Source organism: Gadus morhua, chromosome 3 (assembly GCF_902167405.1).
Source record: "Gadus morhua chromosome 3, gadMor3.0, whole genome shotgun sequence".
NCBI lineage: Eukaryota > Metazoa > Chordata > Actinopteri > Gadiformes > Gadidae > Gadus > Gadus morhua.
The window spans coordinates 23570925-23583971 of record NC_044050.1 but is presented as its reverse complement, the minus strand read 5'-3'; the positions used below and the strand labels follow the sequence as shown (position 1 = coordinate 23583971).

Sequence of the window (13047 nt, the reverse complement as noted above, 5' to 3'; positions counted from 1 at the left end):
ACTATCCATCTCCACACACGCACACTCACGGAGAGACCTCCTGCATGGCAACATGGATCACCAGCGCCATGTTTCATTATCAGCAAACGGTACAATAAACCGGCTTTCAACACCACCACCCTGGGTCCTTGTGTTTGGAGAAGCCCATGAAAAGTCACCTAGGTAGAGTGTAGCAATGGACCTTGTTACAGGGACTTTTTCTACCGTGTGTGTGTGTGTGTGTGTGTGTGTGTGTGTGTGTGTGTGTGTGTGTGTGTGTGTGTGTGTGTGTGTGTGTGTGTGTGTGTGTGTGTGTGTGTGTGTGTGTGTGTGTGTGTGTGTGTGTGTGTCAATATTTAATTGAATGCATGTATCACATGTCTTGGCAACAGGACCCTATCTTTAGTAGCCACCATCTAGAAACTCCCAGTTTTGAATCCCAGGAGTCATCGTAATCTAAACTGTGGGTTCCTTAGTGCCGTCACAGACATTAACGACATTACCTTTAATGTACGTGCCTGTAATCACACACACTATGGTGTTCATCAGGCTTTCCTGGCTAAACTTAAATCCAATGTGACTATGTGACCATAGGAGGGGAAAGAAAACTATTTTGGCTCCAAAATTAGAGTTGAGGCTTGAATCTGTGGACAGAGTCAAAGGATATGCCATGAGAAGCAGATGTGTCTGTAGTGGAAACCTCAGTGGAAAACCCAGCCCGCCACGCGCCGACAAAGCAAAACCAGAAGGCTTAAAACACGAAGCCCTCCCTGTTCCAGAAATAGGTATTTAGGTATTCCATCAAACCCAGGGGGTTGATGATGGCGGTCTAGGCAGCCTGCCTTTCACTCTACAAAGTAAAGGGCTGCAGCGGACGCCATTGTTCGACTTTGAAAAGTTATGATCAGATGTTGAAGCCGGTCTGTTTGATGGGTGACTCTTAAGAATCATGTGACATCTCAGAGGCCATTGTTCCTTACAGTGATGCATCAGAGAGGGGCTGTGTGTGTACGTCCTGACTCAGACAACTTGACTAAGATCCGCCTCCCATTCCTTGGCCCGTTTGGGGAAACAAATAGGCATGTGACTCAGTAAATGTCTGTTTCAAAAATATGTAATAATCTATGATGGTGGGATGGTTACATAATTCCACATAATCAGATGCTAACGAGCTGTTCTCGCAAGTGACAGAAGATAAGTCCAATCTTAGGGTCAGCATTTGATTCATTTTTTGTGCTTTCCAAGTCTTTTTCTGTATTATGAATATCAAGATGGTAAATTAGGACATTGTCCAATGATGGCGACAATGTGTTGAATTCTGTCACCTTTTGTGCGTTTTCAAGTGTGGATCAAAGGCAAAATTAAAAGAATAGTAAGCTAATGAATGGCTTGTCTATTCATTCCCCAGTCTCCCTAAGAAGCCTGGGTTCCGTGGTTGAGACTTCCCTTAGAGGGTTTACGACCGGCCTATATCTGGCAACAGGGAAGTTTTAAGAGCTAGTCGTCGAGGGATTTGGAAACAATGAGGTGACAAAAGTATTATATTCACTGCCTGTGACTTTATAATAAATTAAATAATAGCCGTGTATGAGAGGCATATTTCATGAGTAATTAATGAGATCCAAGCTTACAATCATCAGTTATGACAGTTTTGTTTTAAATAGCAAGGGTTTGCGTAACAGAAGGAATGGGAAGGACTTAATGTATTTTATAGAGCACATTGGTTGATTAAATATCTAAGGCTGGAACGCGCAGGCTCTTCAGATCAATGTTTACCCTATAGGATTGTAGTATAACTGGCAATTAATTATACAGACTCAATGACATGCCAGCCTTTCAAAGTCTGATCATCTGCTTGTTAAAACCGAAGAACTGCAGAGAGGAGAAGGGGTGAAAAATTCAAACTGCCTTGTGATCATTCCAGTGTCCCAGATAGCGGGGAAAAACACCTTGTAGCCAATATCTAGCAATTCCCAGGGAAGAGGTGAAGCTTGAAAAACAAAGTCTGGCAAAAAAATGAAAAATCACCCTGTGAAAACATGAGTTCTTGTGACAGGAAAAGATTGGACTTCGATTGCCCCATCATGTACCGCTGAGATAGCTCTGACAGCCTTTATGTGATTTGACTTGTTGTCTTGGCTTTCCTTAAGAACGCATTACAGCTATGATACATACAAAACAACACGTACAACTCATGTTTGTCAATTAGGTACACAGTCCAACACAAACAGAAAGCTAAACTAATAAGAATCCATGACTTACGGTTTGAGAAGAAGAGCTGGGTCCCAGTGTGCGAGTGATTCACACTGAAGGGGGAGACTAGGAGGCAGAATGCCCAGTAGAGAATGTCAGGGCTAGCCACTAAAAGCACTGAACCCCGCCTAAAGCGCACTATATTTAAACCAATCATATAAACCAGACGTACTCAGCACAACCCCTCTCATATGGAAGTGCTTCCACATCTCCGCTGCCGTAAAAAACGGGAGAAGGTCACAAGTTGGAAACGGTGCCAGGGTCAAGACCGGCTTATAATACGATCCCAGCGTTCCTCTTCCTGTGGGCTTTAATTGAATCTGCCTCGGAAAAATCATTAAGTCACTAAAAAAAAAAGAAGCTCTATCGATATTATTTTTAATGTGAGTGTCTCGGCACAAGACGACAACTTAAACAGACGACACTGGGGCAAAAATACTACGCTCATTCACAACAGCAGCTCTGGCAGTGGGTGTATGGTGAGATTTCTTTTTTTTTTTATGCGTTATGTCTAACTGCTGCCAAAATAGTGCCCTTTATAGCTCATAGATCAAACCAACAACACACGTTTTGTCTAACGGTGTCCACATCCGATTTACCAAAGGCCAACATCGTGTCTTGGGGGCGCCAGTGGGAATGGGTCAGACTCTGGGCTGAGAAGGGTCTCTTTCTCGGCAATGGGAGGGGGAGAATGAAAAGGTTGACTCAGCAGACACTTTCCCTTTGTATCCACTGGCGTCCCTCCATCACAAGGCAATGACCAGTACAGCTACACTCACTCTGTTGTTCTAACAATCCAAAAACTAATAAGCCCATAACTTTGACTGATTGCAAGTATTCAACTATCCTTGGCTGAAATGGCGCAGGCATATAGCGACAAAAGACCCTCCTGCCACAACAATATTATAGCAACATGGAAGACCTACACCTACTTGGTTTCCTTTTCTGGTCAGTGATTTAGTACAGGGAAGGGAGCGGGAGAGGCATGCAGCCAACATGTGCTGTGTGATGTACCAGCCAGTCATTGTTTCTTATACTCACACACACACACACACACACACACACACACACACACACACACACACACACACACACACACACACACACACACACACACACACACACACACACACACACACACACACACACACACACACACAGTAGGAAAAGGTGACACAAACTGAGCCTGAAATCATTATCGATTAGCATCTTAGTTTGGTTGTCACCGATCTTGGTCTAGTGTCCCAAGTCCCAAATGCTGCAACATTTTAGGCCTCTAGAATATCCCATGATGCACAATTATTTAGAGAACAGCCATGGCCAACAGAAAGGTGGCTTTTACATTGATGCTTCTGCAAAAATGTACCAAAAGACTAAAGACCTAAAGTACTTTTTTTCCGTTGAATCAGATGTTTATTTAACATACTATTTGGCATCCTTTCTATAGGCAAAGATATCCTAATGGGGGATTACGTATATATGTCCTGTCCTGTCAGACACCTCAACGAGAGTAAGGGCAATGACAGTTGAGTGGCAAGCGCCCTGACAGAAATACGTTCCCCTATGCTAACTCTCCCTCTCTCGGTAAGGGGCAGAGAGACAGAGAGGGGGGATTTGGTGACTTTCTGCTAGACCCCCAGTAGCGGTTTAACACGTCTCTGCCAAACAAAGACCAGGCAAAAATAAACAGTACTAAAGGCGTTCCCCTTACGGCCCCAGTAAAAAAAAGCGGGGGGGTGACCACGGTCAACAAACAGGGACCCCTTTCACCGAGATATCGCGCAGTGTTTGATGGGCCAATAAATATCCAGAGTTGGGAACTGCTCTCTCTGAAGAGTTGTTGAACAGCACTAAAACACAAACAGTCTAGTCTTTCGTGGTAGAATATAAGACTGTTGGACTCACTGGAGAGAGTTCAATGTTATTGGACCGGGGACTGGCGGGGGTCACAGCAGACGCTAGAAATAAATGGGTCTGTTTTCAAACAGTTTTGTTTCTCCCCGACCACCTCACTATTCACCCCATTTAAAAACACACACACACACACACACACACACACACACACACACACACACACACACACACACACACACACACACACACACACACACACACACACACACACACACACACACACACACACAGAACTTTTACTGCATGCGTGTGTGTGTTTGTGTCAACGTTTGAGTATGTGTGTTTTTATATGCGCCTGTTAGTGTTTTTATATGCGCCTGTTAGTGTGTGTGTGTGTGTGTGTGTGTGTGTGTGTGTGTGTGTGTGTGTGTGTGTGTGTGTGTGTGTGTGTGTGTGTGTGTGTGTGTCTGTGTGTGTGGTGTGTGCCTATGAATTAGCCTAGTGTCCATGTGTATGCATGAGTGTGTGTGTGTGTGTGTGTGTGTGTGTCTGTGTATGTGCGTGTGTGTGGGTATGTATGCGTGAGTGTGCATGAATGTCGGTGCATGTGTGTGTGTGTGTGGTGCGAATGTACCGGTGTATGTGTGTGTTCCTGCGGGGCTGTGTGCGTGCGTGCGCGCGTGTATACATACATCCATGAGAGAGTGTGCATAATGAATCTCTGCTCCGTCCCCGCGGACCAACAAGGCCGTCCTTGCCTCCAGACTCTGGGACTCATAACCGCATCTTATGGGATCGGCATTTCAAGCCGGTTTCACAAACAGCACAAACGGGATATATTACGGCTGACATCCCAGCTGTTCACCCTGTCCTCTTCCCATCTCCCTGTCGGTTCAACCCATCACTGACTTTCCCCTCCTCCTTCTTCCGAGACATCTCTCTCCCCCCCCCCCCCCCCCCCACACACACACACACTGTTTTCTCCCCCACTTCCCGTTGCTCTTTTTTCTCACTCGCCCCCACTCACCCCTTTATTTATATTTCTGGTTTCTTCTCACAGTGGCCAGGCAGCTCTCCTGAGACGGGGAGCCAGGGAAACTAGGCCAGGGAATGGCCCAGCCGGAGTGCAGGAGAACAGACCCCGGCACACAGCACAGGACCTGACACACAGCACTGTACCGACAGCCCGGTCCTGGTCCGCCAAGCTCCCATTACAAGACAGCAGGACCACAAACAATTCAACTCTCTTTTTCTTAAAACATATAGACCATTCACTTTTAATCAGATTCTCTCTAAACTATCAAAACAGGTCCAGAAAGACAATACAATATATGTTTTATGGTATTGAATACTCAATTTCCCTGTATACCGACTATACCAGAATAGGATATTTGTTTTGTAACAAGTCGTAATTATAGCATATATTGACACGTGTTGTTTCACACCTGTCTTTCCAGGTATGTTTTCGTCTAATGGTGGCCTCCAGGCATTTTGACTGGAGCCTCACTGCTACCTTTCATTGTGTTCAGCCCATGGTTCTACCGTGCAGGCTAGTGATAGCGGGTAGCAGCAGGTATGTGTGTCTCTAGTGGAACTATTCAGTAATGTGCATTAGCAATTGATATTGGTTGCATTGCATTAGCACTTCTCCCCTACTCTACGCCTCACTATGTCTGTCTTACACACACACACACACACACACACACACACACACACACACACACACACACACACACACACACACACACACACACACACACACACACACACACACACACACACACACACACACACAAGAATGGAGCCATTGGGAGAAAGATGATGAGCGTATTTAAGCTTTACTTTATCCAATAACACCATACAAGGCACTGTATGCAAGAGGCCTGTGTGTTTGTTTGCTTTGCAACGGCCATGAAATCTATGGGCACTAGTTGTGTTGATATATCATTAGGATGCATAGAGGATGACGCTGGACTGAAATTCCATGGAAGCATAATTGTGTCGTCTTATGTCTTAATCGCGAGTGGTTTATTATGATGTTTCAGAAGATGCCCCTCGAGGCACGGCGTGCTGCGGTTGCCATGCAGAGACCCCGCCACTTACTGCAAGCTGGGTATCGATAAACATGACAACAAGAGGAAACGCTTCATGAACATGAGCGTCACCTAAGTGGGACTCACTCCAACTCTGTGTTCATTACAGTGTGTCTGCTGCTAGCCTAGTGTGCGATAGCAACTGCATGAAAAAAACATGACAAGCAGGCCACCTCAAAATGGGTTTATCTGTGTTTGGGGTTTGATTAAGGAAAGCCTTGTAGATACATTTTGGAGGAGATCTCTAACGACAGGTCCTGACGGACCCATAAAACAGAAGGTAGCTTCAGTATAGTTTCTAATCACAAATGTATATGAAAATATCACTGTCAACGTCATATAAGAGTGTGTGTCTGTGTGTGTGTGTTATGCGCGTGCGTGCGTGCTTGCGTGCGCGTGTGTGCATTCGTCAGGCAACAGACACAATTGTCAAGCAATATTCCCTGAGAACCTCAACGATATGCATCATGGCACACAGATGTCCACACACACGCATGCATTCGACCTTTTCGATGACAGGTTCAACGCAGAGCTCATAGCCTTTAAGACAGCTTTTCCAATAGAACAGACTGTTTTTGAGATGTAATGATGATAAATACAGATTAAATGCTGATTTAAAAGGTATCGTCAGTGACGGGCTGAGCCATCGTCCTTTGAATAACCGCAAGGAAATGAATAAGGTTACAGTTTTCTAAATGGATCGAGGGGAAAAGGTATGAAGGACACTGATCAAGTTGAGGTAGGCAACTCACGTAGTGTTTTGATGGATTGCGTCTCTTCTCCACGTCCACGACTTTCACGTCCAGCACTGTCCGAAACTGCATCTTGATTCTGCACAGACTATGCATAAAAATGTCAGATTGTGGTATAACTGCAGCACTGGAGAGGATACCTGGTCCGGGCAAGAATAAGAGATCATTCATTAAACGCTGTGTCAAGGAAAATATGTCTAGCCCGGCTGTGATATCACTCCGTATATTCGACTCCAGATTCAGATCATTGAATCACAACGAACCCTTGTCCGATATGAAAGTTATTGGTAGTCCATTGCATCGTTGGCTCCGATTGCACTCAGTGCTGCCGAATGCATGCAACCCAACGACGGTCACGTTGTCTCCAGAACCAGAGGAGGTCGGAACAGCTGTGGTCGAGCACAGATTATGTGGTCAAGCCGCAAAAAAAGTCTGTCCCAGTCTCCTTTGGTGTTCTACCGAGGTGGTGTCATGCCTTTAGGGTTGGAAAGGCTTCGGTGAAAGCTGCACTATACACCCGGCAACGTGCCCTGGCTGTCGTGCGCTTATTGTGCAGAGACAGGAGCCGAGATCATTTGGGGGAATCGAGTGGGATGGGCTTCACACTTCCCCTCGGGCTACTAAAAATAAGGCACTGGTGGTGAGATCTCTTCGTGCAAGCCCGGTGGACCAATAAATGTCAGCCCATCGATGTTGAATGCCGTGGATAAATTGTGCAGATTATAAGGAAACGGATGACATCTATCTTGTTAAATACATAGTTTTTGAACGAGCCTGGTTGGCCTGGTCGCCACAAATGCATTGCAGGTTAATTAAAGCTGCGGTGACATAACTCGTAAGCAACAATCAAATTGGCTACTTGTATCAAAGCATGCAGATGGATAGCCAAACAATGCATTTTGCTGAGAGATTGTCCAGGCGTGCATTGAAGATAGCCTACAGATGTTTCCCAGGCAGCCAATCGGCTGCACTGCCAGACGAACTCAGGCCAATTACCGACCAAACACTGCCCCCCTGTGTATACCTAAACGTATGCACCGAGTTATGATAAGTAGGGTGAGGCAATTTTGTACTAGTTCAATATAAAGTTACGATTAGCATCTATGATTTGATTCATTTCCCAACAATGAATATTGTTGTTATCCTGGTGTTGTTTTGTTGCTCGAGGAGGAGTAGGCACATGTTTGATTGCTATAATTCCATTCATGATTTCTGAAGCTACACATGCAACAAAACAACTCGTGTAGAGACGACTCATGTGCTAGAGGAACCAGAGTGGACAGAATAAAGTTCAGAAGGTGGTTGACCAGCGCCAAGGTAACCTGCCGTTTACCCGTCTGAACACGGTCTGGTCGGCAGGTGGCGACAGAGCGCTGCTGGACAGAGCGTCGACCGCCTTCAGCCAGATGCCTCTAGTGTTCTTATCACATCAACATGCGATGTCCTCCTCACGACGATTCATAGGCAAGTGCATGGAGTAAGCTGAAGCAAGTAGACCATGGTAGTCTTATGCATTAGTGAAACTAGTAGGATACTCTTGTCCCTTATTAAAGTCGGATATTCTCAAATGTACATCATGTAACAAATGATGTACTGTGGTACCTTCTTCAAATAAAAGTATCGAAGCACTTTTCACCCATAGCTGTGGATTTTGTTGAGAAAGTGTTGCGCAAGAATGACATGGGTCTCCAAACTATGACTCAGTGTCTCCAACTGCTTGGTGCATTCCCTTTTGTGTGCAATGTGTTAGTCCCATTAGATAACTTTCCCTTCAGAATAATACCTCCCTGTGTTAGTTACAGTGTAGGTATTAATCATATTGCTCCAGGACCCCAACAGATAACTTGCTGGCATCGGGGATAGAACCCAGTACCTTTTTAACATTTACTCCATCCACTGCAATACCCTGCCACCTAAAATCTCGAAGACACTTTCCAATGACACGATAAAAGTGCAAATCTCACAAATCCGACTTCAGATGAGCATAATAGGACTGCTTGATCCGAGATTATGATAAAGTAACACCAGCAATACATGTAAAATAATAAAGATTTATTTGGTCATTACGCGATACATTCATATACACACACATGCGCGCGCACGCACGCACGCACGCACGCACGCACACACACACACACACACACACACACACACACACACACACACACACACACACACACACACACACACACACACACACACACACACACACACACACACACACACACACACACACACACACACACACACACCTAGCTAAACATGGTATAGTGGTTGGTGGTGGTGCTGATGACGTCGCTGTTGCACTCCAGTGTTCTCAGGACCAGCTCCAGGGCTTCCTTGCTGATGTTGGGGCTGTAGCGCTGCCTCACCGCAGACAGGACGTGGAGGACGTGGCAGCCCTTCTCTGCATCTACGAGCACAGGAACACAGCAGCCAATCATCAACGGAGTAGGGCGACGTCGTCTGAGCACCAGGAGAGCTCGCTCAGAAAATGACTTGATGCAACACGACCAACTGCCCTACTTCCAAGAACAAGTTCTCGTTAATTGTGTAGCACACACTGCGACACACTTGGGATTTATTCATCATAGAGAGGCTGGATATTGTTATTTCTACTTTTACGTCTCTAATGCACTTAATAAAAAGAAAAAAGATGGATAGAATATTTTGGACATGAATGCTACACATTACAACTATTTTCACAAACCCCCCAATAAACACTCAAACATTTGAGTTTAAATTATAGTAATCATAATTTTGTTTTTAATCATCAATGTAAATTACTCTGCCTTACATTTCTCTCTCTTGGAGTCTTCCCTGATGACGTCTTTGACAGCGATTAGAAGGTCTTTGTCTTGTTCAGTCACCTAACAGAGAGCAAAAGCATTGGGTGTTGTTCAAACTGGACCTTGACGCAGAGTACCACTAGACTGGTGGCCCCTCGCCCATTCTGCCGGCGATTTGAATTCATCCAGCAGAAGGGTCCAGAGTGGAGCAATGCATTTCTTTCTGCTTGTGATACGCTTTCGCGGGAGCTAATCACCAAGCTGGCTTTTCCCCCTGGCGCGCTATTGCCTGGTTTAACACAATGAAAACAGGGAAGCGACGGCAAGCAGCCAATTGCGTACGTATTGAGTCATTCTAACCAGGCCCGTTGATGACGCCTCTTGTGCTGAAGAAAATTGACAGCAGCCTCCCCAGACCAACGTGCAACCTACGATAAAGCTTGGTCTGGCAAAAGCCGGGCTAGAGTATCACCCCAGTTCAACGTGCATCCGTCACTAGATGGCCACAGCGCGCCCTCACGTGGTAGAGCTCGTCCTGGGACTTGACCTTGCGGTACACAGCGCCCTGGTCCTGGAGCACCTGCAGGCTCTCCTTGAGCAGCTGGCGTAGCTGCTGCCCAGCAGAGGGACCCGCCACGATGGCCTGGGCGGAGGGCTGGAGGTCAGAGGGCAGAGGTCAAAGGTCATTCAAGACATTGAAGATGCGGTCGTGAAGGAGTTAATAACGCCCATTGGAAATGTTGAAGTATTTTGTGGTCAGTTGTCCAATTCACGTTGTGAGGAACAGTGCGTTGTGTTGTGGCATTGTTGTGTACACGGGGCCGCTGTAGGTAGGATGTGACTCCAAGCTGAAAGGGTTCTGGGTTCAAACCCCAGTCTATCTACGCGATGTGCCTTTAGGCACCCTTGAGCAAAGATGACCTACACACACCTGCTTATTAATATCATGAACCATAAAAACACATCAACTGTAGGTTGCTTTTGCATCTGTTACATAACTAAATAGTACAGTGAGTGTCAGGCATTGATCTGTATTCATTCCATTGAAACGTTAAACATTTACATCTTTCTGTGGTCCCTGGTCTCCTGGTTTCGCTTGGGATAGGCTGCAGACCAGAGGCTGCAGCAGGTCCAGGACATCGTAGGGTCTGAACTTGGTGACCGTCTTCTCCTTCAGGAAGTCCTTCAGGATTTGTGCTGCCCTGTTAACGCGGCCGACAGTCGGGCCACTGTAAAAGAACAAACATGTTAAGACAAAAAGAAAAGAATACAAACTACATTCTGAGGGGTTTGTACAGAAATTAGGTCAATCATCAGTGTCATTCCGAAGAAGTCTTCATCTCAGCCGAATGACAATTTCATGAGGCATTAGTATTAGTGTACTAATTATTGTCATTAAGGGTTTATCTTAGCATTGTTGGCTGTGGCTACCTGGTGCTGTTAGCTTGTAGCTGGAATGGTTTATCATAGCACTTTCGGTAAAGATCAGGAACCTCCATCATCCAGGCTATCTGCTCAGCCATCACCGGGTCATTCACTTTATCTAGACGCACGCGCACACACACAGAGTGAACTGGGATCCAGTTTGGACATGTGTGTCTGCTTAATGAATGTGTGTAGTTGTGTGTCTCACAACTACACATACCCCCCCCCACACCTGATAAATGCCCTTGCGGTTCCTTTTTCCAACCTCTGTGTGAACAGAGTCCTACTGGGCCCTGAAATTCTTATCACAAGTCACTGGCAACTGCCTATTAAGGGCATAATAATATAGAAAGACAATAACTTTCAAAATCGTTAATTAAGTTCAGATCAGGTTATTTGAAAAGTTAGGTACACGTAATAATAAGGTACAACAATTATTAATAAATTATTTTGGTTAATAGGGTTACAAATTGGCCTGTGACTGTACAAATCTCAGACTGCTGAGAACCTGGTAGCTCCTACAGAAACACTTACAGAAGGTGGAGGCCATGACCTCCCTTTGCTGCCTGGAGGTCTTCATCGGGCCCCTGGCTCTCAGCGTCTCCCCAATCTCCAGCTGGGAATATCTCCTCTGAGCTTCTCGCAGCTTCTTCAGCTCCGCTAAGGCGTTGAGGCCTGGCTCAGACTGCGCTGATGCCCTGGGTGCCACTAGAACCAGGATTCAAAATAAAACAATCAAAGAAGCACTTAAAGCGCACTGTATATCAAAAAAAAACGTGATTTACATAGATGAGCACATAAGTATACAGTATACATAAGTGCACGTTTGGATATATTTACCAGGAGGATCGCCCGATTCTCTCCACTTCTCATTTTTCCAACACAAACAGTTTATAACACCAGTACCATCATCCACTGGGAATAGAAGAAAAGGCACCTGTTAACTACTATTGAACGAAACTGGTACACTGGTATAACTGTACTTTTTGAATCGTATTTATTTGTGAATTACCATGATTTGTAAACTTTCAAGTTAATCATTCCCTAGTATATGGACATAACAACATTGAGGATTTACTATTGGTGCCTAAGCAATTTTGAACGAGACAACTTACATTAGATAACAGATTGGCATAGCAATTTCCTAGTAGTCACTTTCAGATTGATGGCAGATGTTACCTCCATAACAGAAGAAGTCGTCTCTTTCTCTCTTGCAGACCACTGTCCCAAGGACATCTACCTTGTAGATTGGATGAGAATTGTAGAAGAAAATACCTGTGCAGTTTTAAAGGAAAATGTCATTGATAGTATTGTTAACAATGCCAATATTTTATGACTACCAATAATTGGTGAGAATCACTTAAACAGGCCAAGAATTGACTCCGCTTACATCCATACAACACAATTTCAGATCATTGTTATAGAAGCAAAAGTTCAGATATTGCTAATTTATTTACTATGACTCTCAAAGAAGAGATAAACCAAGTTACCTGGCACCTGACAGGACTCTCTGATCTGAAGGAGGTCTTTGATATAAAGCCTGGCAAAGGCAGAGAATATGGGGTCCAAGCCCCACAGGGTGGACGGAGGCTCATCCTCCTGGCTCATCCTAATCCCAATGTGTAATCATTACAGAATACATTGTATATCATGAAGAAGTTCTGTCGTCGGACTGAGACACGTACAGGCAGTGTTTTGGGTTTCGAAAGCAGCACAAACTGTGACCAACATCCGGTCACGTGACGCGCCACACTTTCATGCCCTTTAAACAATTATTACAATGATTACAATCGTATTATTTTTCAATTGAAAGGTTTAAACCTGCACATTATATACGGTTAATATATATTGTAATTTAAATAATTGTTATAAGTATGTTGTGTTTGTAGTACGTGCGTGCGC

At 44.9% G+C, this 13047-nt stretch overlaps 2 protein-coding genes across 5 annotated transcripts in view; both read right to left on the bottom strand.

Moving 5' to 3' along the window:
* The window catches only part of sh3pxd2aa (SH3 and PX domains 2Aa), a 95626-nt gene extending 87908 nt beyond the window's left edge, over window positions 1–7718 (bottom strand). The window contains exon 1 of one of the 4 annotated variants that reach the window (XM_030351588.1): window positions 6932–7718. In XM_030351588.1, coding sequence (XP_030207448.1) covers window positions 6932–7102 — 171 coding nt within the window. In that variant the 5' untranslated portion in view covers window positions 7103–7718. The remainder of the gene's footprint in view (window positions 1–6931) is intronic. The other 3 variants (XM_030351589.1, XM_030351586.1, XM_030351587.1) reach the window with 3 other exon arrangements.
* A 1409-nt stretch (window positions 7719–9127) lies between these two features.
* Window positions 9128–12885, bottom strand: stn1 (STN1 subunit of CST complex). The gene is made up of 9 exons (XM_030351509.1): window positions 12636–12885; window positions 12325–12420; window positions 11986–12060; window positions 11680–11853; window positions 11152–11263; window positions 10784–10949; window positions 10241–10375; window positions 9729–9801; window positions 9128–9344 (listed from the first exon to the last, which is right to left on the bottom strand). Exons 1-9 carry the CDS (start codon window positions 12751–12753, stop codon window positions 9184–9186), a joined length of 1110 nt encoding a protein of 369 aa, XP_030207369.1. The 5' UTR covers window positions 12754–12885; the 3' UTR covers window positions 9128–9183.
* Window positions 12886–13047: the final 162 nt, after the last annotated feature.